Genomic DNA, 24,574 nt, shown 5'->3' on the forward strand with positions numbered 1-24,574 from the left:
TCTTTACAATTTGACTTAATGAAAATTGGTTGTTTTTGATTAATTAGGCATTGATATGAAGATATGCCATTTTAATATGTTTTACAGTGATTACTTTGACATGAATAAATATAGACATTCATAAAATGCACACAGAAAAAGTAACTACTTTCATTCAGGAGTTCTCAGCAACTAGCAAGTAAGTCTGAGGTGCAATGACATCTATCTCCAGATATTCTAAATAAGTAAGTAATGTGTTTTTAAAGGGTGATCGATAAAGAAATAATTTGTGCATTTCATAACTGTGTTTATCTTACAACTGAAACTACCATTGTAAACAGGAAAATATTGACTGAGACATATATTCTGATGGCTAGCCCCACTTCTTAATGACCATTGACTTGCTGCAGCAGTGTGAAGAAGGCATATGATACCCGCATCATCTGGAAGAAAGAGATGCTACATATCAAATGATGTTATGTAATCCAATTATATATGAAATATGACTATCTTTAGAATGAACAACTCATTAAATACAGTGTCCACTTACCAGCAGACATTTCCCATAAAATGTATCTTAAATTCTACACATGACATGTTTCATTTTCCCAGCACAGGAAGGCAATCAATTTTCATAATGTGGAAATATATGCAAATTTAGTTTTCATTTTCTCTGTTTTATAGTTGAAATTTCTTTTTCAGACTAAGGATAATATACAAAGACTGAGGATAATATACCTTTTAGTACCACTGAATGTTACAAACTTATGTTACCTCATAGTGTCCTTTTTCAGGCTAAACCTCTCTATCTCCAATACCATACATAATTTTTCTTCCAGTCTTAAAATACTATTTCTGCATTGTGATTGAAAATGTTAAAACATGGGACTAGTGCCATGTAGTAGTAATCCACCACTAAACTCACTGGTTCAATTTCTTTTTATGTCAATGGATTCTTCTGTGAAATGAGAATTTCATCTCTTCATATACCATCGTTGTATGAACTAGTCTACACTATGCATCGAAAGCTATATTCATTATCTGGAAGGAAATTAGACTCGAATGCGGAAGACAATTTGTTCTCCATTTTTTTCACTGTTATTCTCTAGATGTAGATCATCAGTATGTTTATTTAACCTGTATACTATCAGATGGTCACTTTACCACAATTCACTATTTCACTATTTATCCCATCATATTAATTGTATTTCAGACACATACTAAATAACATTTAATTACATTCACTTAGACTTCAGTATGAGTCAGAGAAGGTGTTTTCTTTAGTCGAGATTCTAAACATTCCAGCAATATTACTAATCATTCAGTCACTCTTTTCTTGCAGTTCAGAATATATGCTCATAATTCAGCACCTTTAATACCCTGTAATGTTCTTAGTTATCGCCACCTTCAGTTCTATTCCATTTGAAAATGTTTCGAATGATAAAAGACAGCACTTGCAGTTTAATTTTGTGTATCTTGTCTTCAGCTTGTGGTATGTTGAAAGCAGATGGGTCTGTCTTACAACTTGGCTACGGATACTTTGCTATTAGTTCCTTGTCAGTCAAATCCTTCTATTGTTTCTTCTATTGTTTCTCTCAGGAGACAATCAAGTTTCCATATACTGACTAAACTGACTAGCCACATACCTAACAACACTTTTCATATCTAATCAGTCTCCTTCACATGACTTTCATAGGGATTCTAAATGTAAGTACCTTATTCAGGAATAGGTTGTGACAGAAGATTTTACATGCCTTTACCAGGATTCTCTCTGTGAAGGGGATTCGACTTATGGACCTGATTTCGTAGTTTCTTTCCAGATTTTTAAAAGTTCAGTGGTCATCAACAGATATTTGATAGAAGTATGTGCTTCCAGGGGAATCTTTAGCTTGCTTACTTGAATATAATGAGTATATTTATCTACAGTAAAGTTGAGCTGCTGTTCATTGCAAATGAGCTGCATTTAATGTGAGATATGTCTTCAGTCAGGTTGACCCAGGCGTGAGAAAAATAATATAAATACAATGCAATATAATACATACTGTCGCAAACTCATACCACTGGATATAGCTGCAGTGCACAGTTGATGTGCCAAGTCTAGGAGGTTATCTTTCAGTGGAGTATCTACTTTGCTCTGGGGCAAATAACAAAAACAACTGGTGGAATGTGTGATCCCTCGGACTTCCATAAAGGGCAACTCATTGGAACATGGCTAGTGGGAGCACCTGTGACACAAATGGTTGAAGTGTTTAACATTTTATGAGCGACAGTATCCAAGGTAATGACACCATACACAAAACATGGTAAAATATCATTGGTGAAGAAGAATAGTGGGCGAAAGCCGAAGTTAACTGACAGAGACAGGAGTATTAAATAAGACTGTGGCCAGTCAACATAAAACTATCATGGCAAAGATGAGTGCAGAACTCAACAGTCACTTGAGTAATACCATGGCGACAAAAACAGTATGGGGGGGGGGGGGGGGAGCTTCACAAGGCTAACATTTATGGATGAGCTGCAATTGCGAACCTCTTAATAACGGAAGTCAACACCATGCTGAGAAAGAAGTAGTTCCATTATGATAAAACCTGAACACATGATACCTGGAGGAACGTGGCATGTGCTGATGAATCATCGTTTACACACTTTCCTAGAAAAGGCCGTATTTATATGGAGAACCCCAAAAGAAGTCTACGATATGCCTTGACTGCTTCCTCTTGTCACGCATGGGAGAGATTTCATTATGATTTGGGTGGTTATATCGTGGTATTTAGCTGGTCCTATCATTATCCTCTCTGATCGGATTTCTGCGAATGAATATTTCGACTTCCATGATAATGAAGTGCTTACTATGTTCAGCATATTGCTGCCAAACACTGCCATATTGCAAGATGATAATGATCCCCTACAGCCAAAAAGGCTCATGTGTAGATTGTGGAGTATCAGAATATTATCAGACAACTTCCCTGGCCAGCACAATCGCCAGATCTCAACAACATTTAATCGTTATGGGTGTTTTAGAGCGGAGGGTGAGGAGCAGATTTCCAGCTCCAACATCGTTGAAGGAACTGGCAGATGTTTTGGTAAAAGAATGGGAGAATATTCCATAGGGAACTATTGTGACACTCTCTAAGAAACTGTTCCATGAATAACTGCAATTGTTCTTAAAGCCAATGGTGACCTAATTTCTTATTAATTAATAAATGTTCTGTAAATGTCACATGTTCTTATTATTTTCTCCACCTTTTGTATGTTGTCTGTGCAGATTATGTAAATAAGTGGCTCATTCGATTTCTTCTTCTCAAATAAATACATTGTCTACTATAGTGCAAGGGGTTGTGTCTGCTGAAAAGTTTTAGTTCTGGTCACAAATTTAGGAGGCAAGTATATAACATGAAACTGCAGTAAATCTTTAGTTTTGTTCTGTGTGAAACGTTTCTACATATGAATTATATTGTGTGTGTCTATTACTTTTGGTTAACTGAACTGCTGTCAAAATGTTCAAATTTCCTTAGTGAGAAGTAACTATTATTTATTTTATTAATGGCTATAAATGCAATCTATGGTGAAATTTGAGAGTACTGGGTGCCGTAAGTCGCCATTATCTTTAAGTTATCGTATCAGAAGTGTGCATTCAGTCATAATTGGTTCCTCAAGGAATGCTAGTTACTATTGGGAAACAGCGATGGATATTGATTCTATGAGTTCAGAGAAGAGAGTTATAAATATATTAAAACTTTTGACTGTTGACATGTTGAGGCAATATCAGTGCAGTAGAGTTCAAACTGATGGACCAAAGCTTGCAAATTAAATACAAAAACTTTAAATTTATTTGACTACATGGAAGAAAGCTTATAGATTATTAATTAACATTATAGGTGATTGCATTGCTTCATTTATAGTGTTTTAGATAATAAATTACAACCTAATTACACTCCTTAAAATTTTTGTCTGCTTACCTATCAGTTTATCTAAACTAGACTAAATAGTCTTGGTTACATTGGCTGTGTTGGCATGGATCAGTATCAAGTGGTCAACATGTAGTAGGTGGTTTATGTTGCTATTTATCGTCAGCTAGTTTCAGGTGGAAAGTATCTATTATCAAGTTTCAAATACTGATAAAGTATCACTTTGTTATACAGAGACAGGGTGATAATCGCATGACTATTTCAAACTTGATAATGGCTGCTTGATGTATGAAACTGGTTGTCAATAAACTACAACCCAGAAGTGAGGCTATGTACCACATGCTACTCTAAATAATCAACTTTTACTTCACTTCTTTCATTTTCTAGAGAAATGTTTTGGGTTCATAAACTGGAAAAACGAAGAAATGCATAATATATAATAAAAACATGAAGAATTTAGAGATTAACAATAAATTAATTGAATGAGTCGCTGGGTTTTTGTATTTAGGTTACTGAATACACCAACTGGATGGACACAGTAAGATGAAGGAACAGAAGAGTAAGAATGCCCTGGAGTGCTTTTGGTAAAAGAAGTGGGATCTTCATAGTGAAGATTCCAATACGTCTCGAAGCAAAGTTTTCCTTCTCAAGGAAGTCTGCTGCGTTGGACATCAGAAACATGGCAGATGATCAGGAGTGGTACAGACTCTAATACTATCTGTTATGGCATCTTTCTTATGAATTGAAATCAATAGCATAATATTTGAATAGACTGACAATGAACTGTGGTGAATGGTAGCTTGTGGAAAGAAATAATTACTCATCATACCTGTTAAGAACTAATTTGAACTGTACTTGATTCTAGTGATTTGTTTAGCTGACTTCAGTTGTAGCAGTGCACATTTATGCAAAGTTAAATTTATATTTTTTATCTGTATGTGACACAGATTAATTAAGGGAACTGCTAAAAAGACAATTGTGTATGTATGTATTCGAAAATCTGAAGAAAACAATTATGAGAATCAAATTAACAAACAGAAATGACACTAAAATTTCGAGATTTTGTAGAAATAATGGAAACTTATCAATATAGACTGATAAATTATAAACAACTATACAGCCAGTCGGAGTGGCTGTGCGGTTCTAGCTGCTACAGTCCGGAGCCAAGCGACTGCTACAGTCGCAGGTTCGAATCCTGCCATGGGCATGGATGTGTGTGATGTCCTTAGGTTAGTTAGGTTTAATTAGTTCTAAGTTCTATGCGACTGATGACCTTAGAAGTTAAGTCGCATAGTGCTCAGAGCTATTTTGAGGCAAACAACTATACAGTCTTTGTAGTGACAATTCCTGTACCATTTCAAGGACAAAAATTTTAATGGCAGGAATTAATGATTATCATACTTTGTGAGTTGTACATAATCATGTAAATTTTATATAATCACATCCTTAACAGATTTAAGTGTTTTGTATTTACATGTGGCAGTGTACCTGCAAAGATTTTCATGAAACTTTCTCAATGTACCAGTAGATTTGATCAAATTTTTCGTTACATGAAATTTAGAGCTGGAATCCTCATCACTAAACTTCTCTTCTTGTAATGCAGTGATTACTAATTATGACCAACACTGACCAACTTATAAATACCTCACTGAGCTCAAATGATATTTACAAAAACCTATTGACAAATTTCTTTGAGTATTATGTTGTTGTTAGTCAGTCAGTAGGCCATTTGAAGTGGAATCGTAAAGAAATTTAATTTGGAGTGTAAAAAATAAAAAAAAAAACTTACTTCATTATTTTCATTAGTATATAACAAATTATATGCAGCATAAAAACCTTAAAATACCCATGCAAATATGCATGAAAAATGCTTAAAAATGCATAAAAGTGTCGAAATATGCCATATCGAATAATAAAAAAACATGGTATTTATTGCATACACTATATCTCAAAGTGGAACCTGTACATATCATTTACGAGGAATAGCGCCAACTACCCGAAAAATCGGTACATTTAGAACGCTGATATCATTTTATGAATACTTTCTGGTAGAGGTCAGGAAGGGGGCTTTTCTGGGATTATTTTCTAAAAATTTTCAAAATGGGGATGCATACCATATTTCACAAATTGTTCCTTTTTTGCTACCATTGTCGGTAAGAAGCGGATGTAACATGAGTGAGTAGCAACAAAGCAGTCGATATGTATAAGACTAACTTCAAGATATATCACATGCAGAGGGGCATGCTCAAAAACTCCATATTTTATTTAAAAAATAACATACAGTCATGAATTTTTTGAGCAGAATTAACTTTTAATTAATACCATTGGACCAAAGTATCATTTACAATTTATTTTACATTTTTCTACTATTGTAAACATAAACGACCAAATACTGTCGCAAATGTTTGGTAGTAAGATTGTGTGTTTGATCACTCAAAACAGTTTTATAAGCAGGAAAGGATCATTCTGCATCAACTGAGGTAGCTGGGCAGTATTTGAATTTGGGTGCTATGTTGGCACTTATTGTTTCTGGTAAACATTCAGCTGTCCCATTAATATAACTATCAATTTGGAACAAGGGTTCAAAGATTGGGTTATTCTTTAAAATGTTTTAGAACTTTTCTTTAAATTTTCTTGGGAGTACCTCCAGCAATGAGGAGTTCAAGAGAATAATTTTATTCATGAACTGAATAGATTCATTCAGCACAAAACCTTGAGTTTCAAGACTTTTAATACTTGCAGGTATATTGGAAAAATGAGTGCTAATCACAGCAATGTCTTTTTAATACCAGAATCACTGGCAAACTGCCAAAGCCTCTGCACTATAGAAGTCGTTTACTACCCCTTTAATGGGTTTGAAATTTTATGTCAGAATTTTAGAAATTTAAATTGTAACTAAAATTACAAAAATATACCAACAGAATCGCTAATTTTAGAGGACTATGTGCCATATTTAGGAAATGAACGAGTCTAATGTATTACCGTGGAGAATAGATCTATTGTCCTTGAGTATTACATTTAACAGTTTTTGAATTGCTGAGTAACAATCTGTTGTGCATGTGTCATTTCCATACAGATTAGAAGTATAACTTATAATACACATGGGCATGGGCCATATTTCTTTTTAAGTTTTTCGAGTTTCCTGGGATAAGGGGGAAGTGCGGCATGGAGGAACGAAAGCAAAAGTCAATGCCTAACAGCTTCTTTACAGTATTGCCAATGGGCATGCAATCTGCACTTATTGTGGTGTAAACAGCACGAAAGTAAACATATTTGCTGAAAGAGCGTATTTGTGCAATTTTATATTAAGTTACAGTACTTTTCTATGTCAATGAATATGAAATATAGCAAAAAGTAAATCACGATGTGACACAGTTATCCAATGAGTGAGACATGAATTACATTGAAAAACATGTAAAAATTTGTTTTTATACTCAGAACGGATATAATCATGAACAAGTCAGTCACAGCCACTGCATTCTTCTGGATTCTAGATTTCAGTGGCATCATTATCATCATCGCTATCATTATCATTAACACTATCACTTCCACTGCATACTGAACTTGTTCGTTGTAGTGCCACACATTGCAAATCGCATCGTTGGCAGCAGTGCGTAAAACTACAGAACGTTCTGCCGACGAGCTCCGAGGAAAACTGAGGAAGCTAAGGGAACTAGGAAAACCTTAAATGGTACATTAAAATAAAACAAAAAAATATCCGCGACATACCCAGTGCGTCTACTTTTCATGTAGCACACCCAATGTAGCAAAAGTGTAAAAACCAATTTATACTATCAATTGTTGCCCACAATAAAAAATCTTGTTATAAAATTTCCTATGTCGGAATCTCGTACATAACAGTATCAGTCTGACAGTGTCCTTCTACAACAGCCCACAAATCTCGTATTTGTATAGGAATCTCATACATATGGCAACCATGGTGCTGCTACAAAATGTATGTCCCTATATATAGGATATACAGGAACATCATTGGGGAATGAAACACACTTAGACCTATTTACGAGTCGTAAGTCGCATCCTAGCTAACAGAAACATGGAAAATACAGTGTACGATATTTTTTACGAATGTAGTGCTTATTATCTCACTTGAGCAAGGCATCTCAAGACGAAAAAACTAACCAGTTATCTCCAGTCTATTCCAGTGCCGTCTAATGAGTGTATTGTGTACCTGAAGAGTCCGTCAGCAGGCACTTTTCTTCGTAACTGCTGCTCGCGGCAGGCTTAAGCTTCGACTTCCGGTGCCCCGACCCCTCGTGCCCACTCAAGACACTGGCCGTGGCACAATGAGAGATAAGCAGGCGCGGCTCCGATTAACTGCAGTTCCACCCCTGACGTAGAATTCTCAGTTTAAAAACGGAAATCCACTTTACCCTATGTGAAATGGGATGTTGTGTTGTCAATAAACCTCGAACTTATACTATCAATTGTTGCCCACAATAAAAAATCTTGTTATAAAATTTCCTATGTCGGAATCTCGTACATAACAGTATCAGTCTGACAGTGTCCTTGTACAACAGCCCACAAATCTCGTATTTGTATAGGAATCTCATACATATGGCAACCATGGTGCTGCTACAAAATGTATGTCCCTATATATAGGATATACAGGAACATCATTGGGGAATGAAACACACTTAGACCTATTTACGAGTCGTAAGTCGCATCCTAGCTAACAGAAACATGGAAAATACAGTGTACGATATTTTTTACGAATGTAGTGCTTATTATCTCACTTGAGCAAGGCATCTCAAGACGAAAAAACTAACCAGTTATCTCCAGTCTATTCCAGTGCCGTCTAATGAGTGTATTGTGTACCTGAAGAGTCCGTCAGCAGGCACTTTTCTTCGTAACTGCTGCTCGCGGCAGGCTTAAGCTTCGACTTCCGGTGCCCCGACCCCTCGTGCCCACTCAAGACACTGGCCGTGGCACAATGAGAGATAAGCAGGCGCGGCTCCGATTAACTGCAGTTCCACCCCTGACGTAGAATTCTCAGTTTAAAAACGGAAATCCACTTTACCCTATGTGAAATGGGATGTTGTTTTGTCAATAAACCTCGAACTTATACTATCAATTGTTGCCCACAATAAAAAATCTTGTTATAAAATTTCCTATGTCGGAATCTCGTACATAACAGTATCAGCCTGACCGTGTCCTTGTACAGCAGCCCACAAGCCTCGAACTTCTCACACAAAATGTAGATTCCTTCTTTTTATACGAGTTATTTTGGAACACAGAAGAAATCGAACCATACAAGGGTTTTCACGTCGCTAAAGTATGGTTACTCGTTGTTAAAATCCTGTTCAACACTATGACATAGGCCACATTTCCTCTAAGTAATCTCTATCAGCTAGAAAAATCTGTTCTTATCAGCTTAATATCTGCCACGTCCTGCATCACAGGAGTAAAATATTAAACTTATTTTTGGTTCATGGTGGAGTCCTAATAGCATACTCTAGTCCTGTCGCAGGATGCCTTTTCACTTTTGAAAAAAAATGGTTCATGACCTACAAAGATTCTGTGGGAAGCAGCACAGAGGATTTGTAAGTATCAGGTTTATACTATGCATCACTTTATAAATTCGGTAATATAGCTACTTTTATTAGGATGATCGTCTCCCCCTATGCAGGAGGGAGATTGAAATTACGTTAATAAATCCCACCGCCAGAATGAAAACACCTGATTACCACTTCAACTCTCGAATCATATCCGTGGTGCTCTCGTCCTCGCTTCCACGCGCCCAGCAGCACGTCATTGATATCAAACTGATTGTATATGAAGATAGTAACTGTTCTCGAAAGAACAGATACCATTGATGACCGTGCAGATTCTCTAGAATAAATGATACTTAATTGAAACCCTCAGCTGCCGACAGGTGTTCATACACCCCGATGAGGACAGCATTCGCACACACGAATCTTACGGGAATCGTCACCTTAGTTGGCTCGAGTAATGAGTGGCTAGGCAAAATATCTATTAGGTACATTACGTATGTAGATTGTGGACAGTTGGGAATGTGGGTCTCACGGGGGGCGTTCGAGGGATAAGTCCCTGCCGTCGCGCTATTCATCTGTGTCCTCGGTGGCGCAGATGGATAGAGCGTCTGCCATGTAAGCCGGAAATCCCGGGTTCGAGTCCCGGTTGGGGCACACGTTTTCAGCTGCCCCCATCGAGGTATGTCAACAACACCTGTCGGCAGCTGAGGGTTTCAATTAATTATCATTGAAACTGATTGACTACTTAATTATATTGATCATGAGAGTCCATTTTCATGGTGAGTAATTTTTGCCTGCAGTCGGATTACATTCGCCAGGTAGCCATTATAGAAGCTTCAGTGATGTCTCTGGAGGCTTCCCACAGGCTAAGTAGTCACTTCCTCCGATACCAAAATGGGCCGTAACAGTCGCAAATAGCTGAAGACATTCAACGCTAATTGCGTCCTGTCTCTCGATTGTCTTGTCATGCTGGTGGAAGGAAGTCATTTAGGATTCTGATATACTTTTCCCGAACTAATCCTGCTGGCACCTGTCGATTTATGGGGGCAGCAGGATGTTTCCTCTCCACATCCATCCTCACCCCTGATTTATGGGGGCAGCAGGATGTTTCACTCTCCTCTTCACATCTGTCCCAACCCCTGCTACTGGGGGGTCACATGTGAACAGCTGGCACCGCCGCCAACGGACGGCGAACCCCTGCTCATGTGTCAGGGCTCTACTGCTCCAGACTGACAACCCACTGCCTGCCGTGCTGATTGCAGAATTGCAAAAATTGTCCTGTCCTTCTCAGAAGGACTGGGCGCTTAAATGTCTCCCTGAAGTAAATAACAGAATGTTGAACAATATGCTTTCCCTCATCCCTCCTGTAAACCGAAACGTTCTGAGATGTGTTTCCGGCACATCCCAGAAAGGCTGACCCAGCGAGCAATAGTAAAATATCTGTGTACAGTCCGCCATATCCCAAACGTGTACGAGTCTGCAGAACTAGGTTTCCCTCAGAACACAGCCCTATAGGAGCGTTCCTGATGGCTACCAACAAAGTAGAGGGCAGATGCTTTAAAAACTCAAATGGGAATCCCTGGAGAAAATGCGACGTTCTTTTCAAGGAACGCTATTCAGACCCGGCATTTGAAGCTGACTGCAGAAGGATTCTACTGCTGCCATCATACATTTTGCATACGGACCAAGAAGATAAAATATGACAAATTAGCGCTGACACAGAGGCATACTGGGTATTACAAAAAGGTACGGCCAAACTTTCAGGAAACATTCCTCACACACAAAGAAAGAAAATATGTTATGTGGACATGTGTCCGGCAACGCTTACTTTCCATGTTAGACGTCATTTTATTACTTCTCTTCAAATCACATTAATCATGGAATGGAAACACACAGCAACAGAACGTACCAGCCTGACTTCAAACACTTTGTTACAGGAAATGTTCAAAATGTCCTCCGTTAGCGACGATACATGCATCCACCCTCCGTCGCATGGAATCCCAGATGCGCTGATGCAGCCCTGGAGAATGGCGTATTGTATCACAGCCGTCCACAATACGAGCACGAAGAGTCTCTACATTTGGTACCGGGGTTGCGTAGGCAGGAACTTTCAAATGCCCCCATAAATGAAAGTTAAGAGGGTTGAGGTCAGGAGAGCGTAAAGGCCATGGAATTAGTCCGCCTCTACCAATCCACCGGTCACCGAATCTGTTGTTGAGAAGCGTACGAACTCTTCGACTCAAATGTGCAGGAGCTCCATCGTGCATGAACCACATGTTGTGTCGTACTTGTAAAGGCACATGTTCTAGCAGCACAGGTAAGGTATCCCGTATGAAATCATGGCGGTGAATCGAGGAAGTACAGTACATACTGACGAAACTAAAATGAGCTCTAACATGGAAATTAAGCGTTTCCGAACACATGTCCACATAACATCTTTTCTTTATTTGTGTGTGAGGAATGTTTCCTGAAAGTTTGGCCGTACCTTTTTGTAACACCCTGTATAACAGTCCTATTTGCGAGTAGAATAGGAAAGGAAATGACTAATAGATGTACAGGATAGCATCCGCCATGCGATGGCTTCCGAGGTACGCACATTTCAGTGGATGTATGTTTCCCTGGTGGAAACCGACCTCGGGGAAGATTAGTTTGGATTCCAGAGAAATGTAGGACCATGCGAGGCCATACTGAATCTATGACTTATCTTAGAAGATGGGTTAAGAAAAGAACGTATGTTTACCATTCGTAGACTTAGAGAAAGCTTTTGAGAATGTTGACTGGAATACTCTCTTTGAAATTCTGATGGTAGTAGGAGTAAAATACAGGTAGCGAAAGGCTATTTACAACTCGTGCAGAAAACAGACAGCAGTTATAAGAGGCGATGGGCATGAAAGGGAAGCAGTGGTTGAGAAGTGAGTGGGGCGGGGTTGTAGCCTGTCCCCGATGTTATTCGATCTGAACGTTGAACAAGCTGTAAAAGAAACCAAAGAAAAATTTGGGGTAGGAATTAAAGTTCAGGGAGAAGAAATAAAAATTTTAATATTTGGCGATACCATTGTACTTCTGTCAGAGACGGCAAAGGACTTGGAAGTGCAGCTGAACAGAAAGTACAGTGCCTTAAAAGGAAATTATAAGATGAACATCAGCAAAAGCAAAACGAGGGTGTGTGCTTCCCTGTACTCTCTACCAATCACAACCATGTGGTCCCGCAAACGATTACCTTACAGAACAGCTGTAGAATTTTTGTTGTTGTTGTTGTTTTTTTTTAAACAACATCCTGCAGTATGTCTACTGAGATGGTAGGAATACCTACAAGTTACTGCTGTATTGGAAGATTTCCTAGAAAGTTGTTCTGGATATCAGTTACAGCGCTATCTACCTCCCATTGTTAACAGCAAACCTCTCCATACTACAGCCAACGGAGGGCTTCCAACGCATGTGTGACGAATCATATTGACCAAACTGACGCAATACTGTTACGAAACCCGCCTTTTAGATGAATGAAGATGCCTGTAAATTACATCGTTTTCTGGTCACATTTTGGACATGAATTGAATGTGCTGTCTCATAGCTTCTTTGATTCACAGGCAGAGGTTTGTGAGGTACTGTGTACGCATTTACTTGACAGTTGTTTGTTTATGTGTGAGAGAGAGAGAGAGAGAGAGAGAGAGAGAGAGAGAGAGAGAAAGAGAGTGTGTTCTGTTATTAGAGCTGGTGCAGCATGTCCACCAAACCTACGGAAAAACTATTTCAGCGCCCTCCTTTAGACGAACAAAGATGCATACGATGTACACAATTCCTAGTCACTTTCTGGACATTAATCGAGACGTCAATTTCATAACTACTTTGATTCTAAGTCACTGACAGAGGTTTGTGAGGTACTGCAAATCCGGTGTGTACGGTATGTACATTTGCTTGACAGCTGTACTCTTCACGGAGTTAGTGCAGCACAGCGTGTAATTTCACACACAAAATACCACTGCTATGCATTTGTGTATTTCCTCATAAGATGCATTTTCCATTTCTGGCGATCATTTCATAGGACTGATGGAAGCAAAGCACAGTTTCTGACCTGTAATCGGATGTGAATGGTGGGTACTGTACACCTCTGGAAAGCTATATTGTGCATGTGTCACACAGAATCCATGTTTCCGTTTGGTATAGTAGGAAGTAGCTTTATCACGTTAAACTTTGTCATTGTAGTCAGTGGGATAGAAAACTTCCAGGGTGGATGCATGTCAGATCTTGTATATATATGTCCTGCACTAGAGAGTGTTTAGAGCTTTGCACTGTGCATGACTACTATTTCAGAAAACACATGGCTTAAACGTGATAGTGTGTTTAAGATCAGGTACGTGTAGCCTTAGGAGAGCGTGTTTCTCTGTTCTATGGTCATTTCTCTCTTGCCAGTCCTTCTTGGTACTGAACTCAGACACTAGAAGAGCCCTTCAGAACTGATAGCACTGTGTATCTACATAAAATGCTTCAAACTATGTCCATCTGAAGCTCCAGCATGCATAAAGTGTGTATTTCTTCCCTGCTGTCTGTTATATCACGATAACACTGGCATGTCTACTATACACTGTTCAGGGGTACTAACCTCTTCGACATGCACAAATCTGGAGAGATCTTGTGTACTTCAATGAGTGTCGTGAGTAAAATTGGTGTGGAATAGCCTTCGCTGAACAGCGGTTATGGACTCAGGTCACTCTGTTCTTTCGTGAATCGTGGCATGTAGCGGGTATAATACCCTCCTACTTCTAGTCAACTGCAAATTAAATCGCGACTGTGTTGCAGGGAGTGTTGGTGGAAGGCAATGCGGGTAGAATGCGGGTAGATCTTTCAATCTCCAACTTTATATTATGAATGCGAGAATACTCTTTGACTCCCATCCACATAGGGAAAGATGGCCAACAATCATAATCGTAAATTTCCCACTATGATCGATGTCCTAGAAATATGTAGATAACCTAATTGCTTCGGCTTAGGACGCTGTCTGGTATACTTTGCTGCATATGTCCGAGAATTAACAATGCATGAACGTACTGCACAGTTGTCTGCCTACATTCGCAGTCTAGTATATGGAACTCGCAAAGTAATGGTGGGGTGGTTTAGTGATGATACAGAAATTGGGAATCATGCTGACATGTCATTTGCTGGCGTTGAAGTTACAGTAAATCTGGTAAAATTCCTAAAATTGATAATACTATCAACTGTGCTGCATCGTCCAATATCGATGGGGTCTTTTCCATCCTATCCATCCCCTGGTACACTGGCGATTACCATATATTGATTTCCTGACACCACTTGTTCAAGATGGAGACAGTCTTCATAGGAACAAAGCCTTCCGGGAATGGAGAGAATCAAAACAGTGATCATGTACATGGTTGCAATATGAGGAATCAATGCTCTTTGTCACTTTGAAATGGAAGACCAATACATCTTCAGTAGTAAGGCAAATCGATTTCTGACCACTTCTGATATCAAATTGATATCAAATTAATTACGCAAAATAATTAATTAATCATCATCGCCTGATGGCATCATGGGTTTTCCCCAGCTGGCACGTGGGTTCCTTCCCCCACAATCCCTCACCCATCTGTTCCCCTGCCCCACCGCCCCCAAACCTGGAAATTGTGGGAAACTCGCTCAGTCTGTGTTAAGCTGGCAGACTGGGAGTACCAATATAGTATTTGTTTAAACAATTTCACCCTTTTCATTTATTTTTTTAAAAAATTAGGAATGCCGCCATCAGAGGATGTCCCACGTCTCCCTTCCCCCCCCCCCCCCCCCCAACAAATAAAAAAAAGAAAAAAAAACTGGTGGGAAAATCGCTCAATCTGTGTTGCGCTGGGAAGATACAGTAGGCTTATATACCGTCAATAACATTGAATTAAACAATTTAAGGCATTGGAATATTCTTTAAACGATTTGCAGAAGACAAGGCAGTGCAGAATATTATTTGTTGAACCAGTTTGCAGGGTTTGTTTTCATACAGTTTGTAAGTAGGCTGTTTAGGTTTTTTTATTGGTAACGCCACCTCTGTATGAAAATCACTGGCTGTGCTGTGTGCAGTCTGTGGCTGCTTTGCATTGTTGTAATACTCGCCATTGTAGTGTTAGGCAGCTGGCTGCGAACAGCGCGTAGCGTTGCGCAGTTGGAGGTGAGCCGCCAGCAGTGGTGGATGTGTGGAGAGAGATGGCGGAGTTTTGTAATTTTTCATGAACTGGTATATTTATATATGATGATATCAAGGTAAATACATTGTTTGTTCTCTATTAATATCTTTCATTTGCTAACTATCCCTATCAGTAGTTAGTGCCTTCAGTAGTTTGAATCTTCTATTTAGCTGGCAGTAGTGGCGCTCGCTGTATTGCAGTAGCTTGAGCAGCGAAGATTTTGTGAGGTAAGTGATTTGTAAAAGGTATAGTTTAATGCTAGTCAGGGCCATTCTTTTGTAGGGAATTTTGAAAGTCAGATTGCGTTGCGCTAACAAAATATTGTATGTCAGTTTAAGCACAGTCATATGTAAGAATTGTTCAAAGGGGACGTTTCATATGTCGACCCTTAGCCTAGGATACCTCACTGGAATCTTCTGATTTTTTCTTGTAGTTTGTGTATTTAGTGTAGCTTTTGTTTATTGCTAGCGCGTAATTGTAGAGAGAATTTCCTTTGTAGTTGCAGTCTTTCATTGTTGTATAGTAAAACAGTTGTGGCATGCATGTAGATTTGCACCAAGTATTTCGCAGCTGCGATTGCAACTAACTAGATATTATTTTCAGTGCTATGTTAATGTGTTCTTTTATTTTTGATCTTCAAATTGTGTTTTTCTGTGTTGTCGTGTGAAATACTGTGACAATAATGGCGTGTGAAAAACGTAACACTAGGCTCCAAACTAAACTGAGAAATAATAGTGATGACGAGCGTAGCTTATCAGCGCCGCCGAGTAATGAATTTACTAATGTTCAAAGTAGTAATTTGGTAACTGTGCACAGGGAAATGGAGCGGGCGTCAAACAATCGCGTGGACAGTGAAACAATTAGTGAAGAGAGAAGTATTATCGATCGACCGGTCGGCAATAGCTCGCCTCAGGAAGCCGTAATGACACGACACGATCTCGCAAATACTGTAGATTCAGGTTTTGGATCCTCACCGTTTTCTCAAATAGGTCAAGACACATTTTCTGCTTGTCAAAATGTGAATGTTTCCGGTGTAAATTCACTGCCGAAAAGCACTGAGGAACATGTTTCAGACACCAATGCATTGTTATTACAATTAATACAACAAATGGGACAGACACAGCAAAAGCTTCAAAAGTTAGACACAGTGGAACAAAATCTAAAAAAGTTAGACACAATGGAACAACACCAGAGACAAACACAGCAACAGTTAGACACAGTGGAACAAAATCTCAAAAAGTTAGACACAATGGAACAAAATCTTCAAAAGTTAGACACTACACTTGAACAAACACGTGAAGATTTAACCACTGAGTTACATAACATTGAATCGAAATGTCAAAAAGTCTGTAATGACGTAAAAACACAAATTTGCGAGCATTTTCAACCTATTTTTTCGCGGCATGAAAATGCATTACAGAATCACGAAGCAGCCATAAAAGAACTGCAAGCCATTGTTCATGAAAATCATGAGACCTTGTGGGCTAAAATTGACTCAGTTGCATCTACCGATTCGGTTACGCAACTTGCAAAAACTCAGGAAAACTTAAAGGACACAGTAGATACTCTGAAACTTGGTTCAGAAAAACACACTGAGGAAATGTGTTCACTATCGGAGAAAGTAGCCGAACTTTCGGATCAGGTCACTAACTTATCTACAAAGGTAGATGATGATCTGAATGACACAAGACCTGTAGCCTTCACTGACACTGAAGAGTGCGAACAAATTAGGAAATTCAAACAAAATCAGAATCAGATTAATACGCAACACCAAAGAGAAATCCGGGAAGTACGAGATCAGCTGACACAGTTAATACAAGAATTACGTATTTCAGAGGATACTCGTGCCCCAACTTGGGAAGAGGGACTTAGAAACACGGAAAAGCCGCAAAATAATAACACAGGGCATTTCAGAAGTTATGAAAGAAATTGGCAATGTGCACCGAATTTTGAGATGGAACGGCCGACACGACCTAACAATGACCGATATGCGACTCGCCGACATGATGATTTTGACTATAAGCTGTTCATTACTACACGTAAATTCAAAACGTTTAAGAATTCTGCCAACGACATTCATCCACAAGCGTGGCTCCATCAATTCTCTCGTTGTTTCCCTCCCAACTGGTCATTGGAGCACAGGTTAGAATTTATGTGTGGCTACTTAGAGAATGAACCAGCTGTAAGAATGCGATCGGTCATTCACGATTGCCACAGTGAAGGAGAATTTTACCATGCCTTCCTCTCAGCATATTGGTCTCAAGCCACACAAGACTGGGTAAAACATGGTATCATAATGATGAAACATTTCGAACAATCTGAATTTTCCAGTCTTGTGAAATATTTTGAAGACATGTTGCACAAGAATCAATACCTGTCAAACCCATACAGCCCCTCAGAACTCATCCGCATTTGCTTACTCAAATTACCTGATCATTTACGACATATTATTTTAGCAGGACGTTGCAAAGACGACATTGAAGCATTTCAGGGACTTTTACAAGAATTAGAAATTGACACAGACAGTCGCCGGATGCGAAAACAGGAAAACAATCACTTCAGGTCACATACGTCACAATTCCGTGATGACAGAAACAATAACTGGACACGAAAAGGCTATTCTTACAACGTAAATCGTGACCAAAACAGACACCACCCGTATGACAACCACTGGCAGAGTAATAGTTACAGAGAAAGATCGCACTTCCGTAATTATGAATATGACAGAGATAACTATAGAAACAGACAATATGGAAACCAAAACAATTATTATCAAGGGAGACAGAATAACTTCAGACGCAACAGTTCAGTGCGCAGGTACGATTCAGGGAGAAATTCTCCACCATGTGACCGACAAGAAAGTAACTACAGGAACTACCGACATGACGACAGACGATGTGATCGTAACGACAGACCTGAATTGCATCAGAACTGGCGGGATTCAAACAGAGCAGGGCACTTTCGACAACGTGAATTTGTAGAAGTTAGGTCTCCAAATCCCAATAACGACGCGCGCCAACAAAGGGACAGACAATGACTCGCACCGCAGGCAGCCGCGTGCGGCCGCTGGCTCAGGGAAAAATAACATAGACGCTAACCTTGAGAAAAATTCCAGTATTCTTTACCGACGTATACTGCATGATAATTGTATTCCAGCCAAACTGTGAGTACTATGAAGAGTAAAGGATTGCACCACATTTCACATGTAAAACCATTTATTGACAGATAATCTGCCTTTTAACTTTGTCTTTGCCATAAAACGTTTCACTTCACGTTACTAGTATGCTTTAGAAACTGTTAACATGTAACAATGTTTGAAGTGAAATATCCAGTCAAGAACCAAGAGAACTTATTTAAACAGAAATGACGAATGCATTGTTATAGTGAACAGACGTCACAGTGTTATTGTGTGTGTACATTCTTGCTTGTTTGTTGCACGATTACGTAACGACTATAAGGCTCACATACTTAGAACATTTACCAGTACTGCTAATGAGATTTTAATGCAACATTTTGGTTTATTTGAAAATACATTCTGAATTTAAAGTGCTTTCTGAGAGATACCAGATGACACAGAGGTTAGTTTATGTGACAGCTACACGATTTTATCACGACGCTACTAATGAGTGACAATTTACAATGTTGATTTTGCGGTGTTTCTGTTTTATATCTGCACAGTTTTCTGAATTCTTCTGGAAAGAAAAACATGTTTTAGTAGTAACTTTTGTGGTATAGCAACAATGAGACAGCCTTTTTCGTGGCACAACATTACGTTACTGTACAGTGCTTTCTTCATCACGCCAATAAGTATAATAACTACGATATCTATACGCAAAGCATTTCACTTTTATTTATCATGAGGTAAGTACATTGGCTTCTGCAGAACTTAGCTTTCGGAGGAAAATAACTACGACACTTCCACAGAGATTATCTTACAACAAGATGCACATTTAGCGCTACAGGACACGCATTTCAGTGATCAATTTTATACTTAAAACATTTATTTTTAAAGATTTTTGAATTACAAAGAAAGTTTTCCGTGATATATTTCATTCCATTGGTGTAATTTGTAACACCTGAGGGTATAATTACATTTATCCTCAGGGGGGTACATGCCTACTTTGTGTACCATGTGTTTGGCAAGCACAAGGAACCCTAGCTAATATGGTATTTGCTTATACAACTTTACACATCGGTACCATATTTCTCTAACACACAAATTACACAGCTATCTGATCATTTAACTGAGAGAGACAAACATTTATTTTACTATATCAGTGACAGATGTTTACGTAATTACACAGTTGGATAACTTCACACTTATGAAACTGTACTTTGTCTGTACTTTGTAAACTGTTCATATTTTCTCGGAATCATTGTGATACTATGAGAGCTTTGAATGATGTATTTGGTATGAGATCATGATTTTTAAAGTACGTTTGAGGCAGCTGACACTTTTGACATGAGCAGAGAATTTTTTTAGGTTTTGATATTATTGCAGAAAGCTACGACGTTTTTGAGATTTGACTGAGGTGTTATGATGTTATTATTACGACGACGATGTGTATTATGTTGTTAAGGAATGTTTATTATGCTACGTATTTCTTATGATGAAATACTGAAGAAGTGTCGACGAATAAGGTGAGGAATAATGAGTAGTGTTTAGGGACTCTGATTTGTGGAAAAGGTTGTTGGAAACCAAGAATCGTACTTTAAGAGTTATGAAATGTGTGTGTATATTCGTGAATGTATTACAATGCAGACGAAAATTTTTTTGGACACTGTTATATCAACAGCATTTTGTTTCTACAGATTTGCAACGCTAATTCTTGACCTGTGAAATATTTCTATGTGAGACGGTAGCAGAAACTGCTGTCGTAAATATTTCCGTACGAAAGTTAAGTGACCACCTGCACGTAATGCGTCGCGGGCACCCAGCTGTGTCAGACGCCTGGAGAACAAGCCATTAGTGTGAGTGCCTCGTCAGAAGCACAGGTAGAAAAAAAAAAAAAAGAAAGGGAAGGCCATTGTCCGCGCTACTGACATCTCCTTGTTGAAAGCATACTGTGGAGCTCGTAATTTATGATATTTTGCTGAAATGCCTAATGAAACGATGAGAAACATTTCACAGCTATTGTCTTGCTAGTTAAGAAAAATGCCATATGGCTTGCTTTATGTATTTATTTACACATTTTGTTTAATATCAAGTTTCTAGCTGCACTGCAGCATTGGTTAAAATAAAATTTAATATATGTACTAATATAGTTATTTTATGCCTACAGATCCAGTCAATAAGAAATTTATGATCTACTTACAAGAAAACGAGGGCTCATAAATAGACATTTCCCTTCACAGGAATTGCATAAATAATTTCTTTACGATTTGGTAACTTATCTGCTAGTGTAAGTTCTCGTGATGCATCACTCTAGTGTTAAGATGTGACATAGGTTTTAGACATGGCCATTTTAGTGTAATATTTTTTCTGCTTTAGCTATGTCATGTTTAGGTATAAGTTGCTGCTGTTTGCCAGGCATAGTGTTATTGAATTTGACTTTTGCTCATTTATGCTGCTAGCTTTGCCAATTTGCATTTTTTGCATTGCTGTTTGTGTTGATTTGTTATGTGATGCTGCATTGCCTCGTCCCTTAGTTTAGCATCTGAGCTCAGTAGATTTAAGTTAGCTTAAGAGGGGGTAGACTATAGAAGAGAATGAGTTGCGATGAATTGGAAGAAATGCATTGAGAATCTATACAAAAAACGTACAGAAAGCAGGTATAGGTAGGATTTTCTAGGAAATAAATGATGAGGTAAGATAATGGAAAATAAAAATGAGGTAAGAAATGTGTGAACATATAAATACAGAAAGCATGCTTAGTTAGAATTTTTTTGGTGGAAACAAAGGATGAAATAAGAGGAAAGATATATGAAGTTTTGGGTTGGACTGCATTACCAAATGTTACACTGAAAACGAACCCTGTCCTTTCCTATTGGTGTTATCCCACTATGTGATTGTGTACCCTTGAGTATTTGTTTTCTTCCTGTCTCTGTGTAGTTTCATAGAATTTTTTTCTTCTTTTAATATTAAGCTACATTCACTATGATGAGGAATACTGTTATCCTCAAATATAATTGGCATTAATAATATGTTATTTACCTTATAAATATGCTTACACATTATTTATTCTGTTTAATGCTCATGTGTAAAGTTGATGTTTCAAAAGTTATTGTGATCTTTTATGTATGTACTCATGTCATAATTCCACTGATGTATATGTTAGTTCGATTCTTTTGTAAAGCCTGTACTACAAATGTTATCTGTATTATTATGTTCTTTAATGATGTATTTTGTACCTTTGTAATTGTATTCTTATGTTATAAAATTGTAATTGTCACCAGTTCATGACATTATTAACTTGTAAGTTTCATTTCACTGCACACGTTTCTGTTGGTCATAGTATATGGACAATATGTGAGAAGTAGGGACTGATAGTGTTTGCAAGTGTATTAATAATTCAGCAAGGGACTGGATAACAGCATTGCTGGTTCTAAGGACAATTCCAGAAACTTTGTGAGTGCACAAGTGGTGGTTTATGGACTTGCTACATTATCCGCAAGACTCTTCAGTGGTGATTGTGCACCTGCACAGTCACAACAGATGGCTGCTGGCCATCTCTTCAAGAACTACAGTGGGTCTGCATCTATGATGACCCACCAACGCCATTATCTCTACCAGGACTACAGTGGGTCTGCTCTGTGATGACCTACCTACCAATACTCTTCAAAACTTCGACTGACTCTGCTGTGGGTTTGCTCTGTTGTGGACCAATACTTGTCTGCATGTCGAGAGTCAGCACTGTCTTTCCGTTGGAAGGACAACACTACTTCTTCAAGACTGCATGGAAATCCACTACTTCTGTGTGCATTTTCTTTTACTGCTCAGACTTTGAGAAAAACACTGCTATTCTCCTGTTATGTACGATTAGGACTGTCTTTATGGACTGTGAGAAAATTTGAGCTTTTGACCAACATAATATCAATAAGTGTGTGCATTTGATTTCTTTGTTATTGTAATTATGAAAAATTTTATCAAATCATTATTGGCCACTGCCCAAAAAAATTTTGTAAAATTTTTTGTGGGGAGCATGGGGGCTATGTAAGTAGGCTGTTTAGGTTTTTTTATTGGTAACGCCACCTCTGTATGAAAATCACTGGCTGTGCTGTGTGCAGTCTGTGGCTGCTTTGCATTGTTGTAATACTCGCCATTGTAGTGTTAGGCAGCTGGCTGCGAACAGCGCGTAGCGTTGCGCAGTTGGAGGTGAGCCGCCAGCAGTGGTGGATGTGTGGAGAGAGATGGCGGAGTTTTGTAATTTTTCATGAACTGGTATATTTATATATGATGATATCAAGGTAAATACATTGTTTGTTCTCTATTAATATCTTTCATTTGCTAACTATCCCTATCAGTAGTTAGTGCCTTCAGTAGTTTGAATCTTCTATTTAGCTGGCAGTAGTGGCGCTTGCTGTATTGCAGTAGCTTGAGCAGCGAAGATTTTGTGAGGTAAGTGATTTGTAAAAGGTATAGTTTAATGCTAGTCAGGGCCATTCTTTTGTAGGGAATTTTGAAAGTCAGATTGCGTTGCGCTAACAAAATATTGTGTGTCAGTTTAAGGTCAGTCCTGTATAAATTGTTCAAAGGGGACGTTTCAAGTTTATTTATTTATTTCTAAAGATTACAGTACAGTTTGAAACTGATGATATCACAGAGCTGATGAAAAAAAAACAAAAAAAAAACAATACTGCTCGAAGCTAAGAGTAGATTGATTCAAACTTTACATAGAATTCCCCTTCACCTTTAACTCGGAATAACTAAATGAATATCTCTGTAATTCTAACTAGGACGTTCACCACTTTTCGAGTTTCACCTGCATGTTTGAAGGCACAGTCAGGAAAAGAAAAATTTCTAAGTCCAACAGTTGCCGTGGTATTGATCACTTTCCTGAAACGCTGAGTGGGCATAGTTTATATTTTCTGCTGGAATCGGCGATGTTAAGGCTCTTATCTTTTATTTTCCAGATGGGAAAATGGGAATAATTATACATCTAAAATTTCATGACAAATTTCTAAATCCACGGCAGATTGTGAAGAAACCACAGACATAATTCGAAGCACTATCCTACACACGAGAAAAATGGCTGGAATTTTCTGTGAATTTTCGATGTCCCACTACAGATGGTCTGGAGACGCTCTAAAACCACAATGGTGGGTGTGGGGCAGCATCCCACCTGTCCAAACCAGAGGAGACTGGTCTGTCTGGACTTCTCTCTGAACATTCAAACAACCTTTTATACTCTGAAGACCCTCGATGACCGCAAATGACCACCTTAATCACGCTGTATGTCCGTTACTGGGGCAATAAAAATAAATACTCGAAAGCTACAGTTTGTAGATGTCCTTACAGGGTTATGTGTTTGTATCAAAGTTGGAAAGTATAAACAGAAATAATCCAGCACATTTGGAAAGCAAGAAGAGCATATATTTATGAAAAAAATCTGAGTAGCAAGATAAATCTTCTCTGTACACATGTCAACTCCCTGTTACAGATCTCTAAACGATGGAGTGGAAGTCAAACAACACGTAGAACTGTTTCCAGACTTTGAGTTTCCATCAAATGTAGCACTACATGAGCCTGCAGACAAGCTCTCTGATGGGTCAGAGCAGTATACGGAACTGTTTCAAGACTTCGAGTTTCCAATTAACCCATCATCTGCACCACTCGTTGAGCCTCACTTAGGTACAAACCGACTGTTACTATACTTTTCATGATTGTCCATTCCAAAACGCGTGCATGTGGATCATCGGGAAGTGGGGAAGTCTTAGGACTTTTTCGTAGGTTGGTGTATAAGGCACGCAAATATTCTCGCAGAAAATCAAACAACTCCTCGGTATGTCTGAAATATGACCATATACATATGGTAAACTGTCGAAGAAATATGAA

At 38.5% G+C, this 24,574-nt stretch overlaps 1 protein-coding gene across 1 annotated transcript in view; it reads right to left on the reverse strand.

Annotated features, from left to right (window-relative positions):
* Nucleotides 1-331: 331 nt before the first annotated feature.
* Nucleotides 332-24,574, reverse strand: part of LOC124594310 (odorant receptor Or2-like) — a 132,670-nt gene continuing 108,427 nt past the window's right edge. The window contains exon 7 of the mRNA XM_047132673.1: nucleotides 332-422. Coding sequence (XP_046988629.1) covers nucleotides 366-422 — 57 coding nt within the window. The 3' untranslated portion in view covers nucleotides 332-365. The remainder of the gene's footprint in view (nucleotides 423-24,574) is intronic.

Source organism: Schistocerca americana, chromosome 2, assembly GCF_021461395.2.
Source record: "Schistocerca americana isolate TAMUIC-IGC-003095 chromosome 2, iqSchAmer2.1, whole genome shotgun sequence".
Classification (NCBI taxonomy): domain Eukaryota; kingdom Metazoa; phylum Arthropoda; class Insecta; order Orthoptera; family Acrididae; genus Schistocerca; species Schistocerca americana.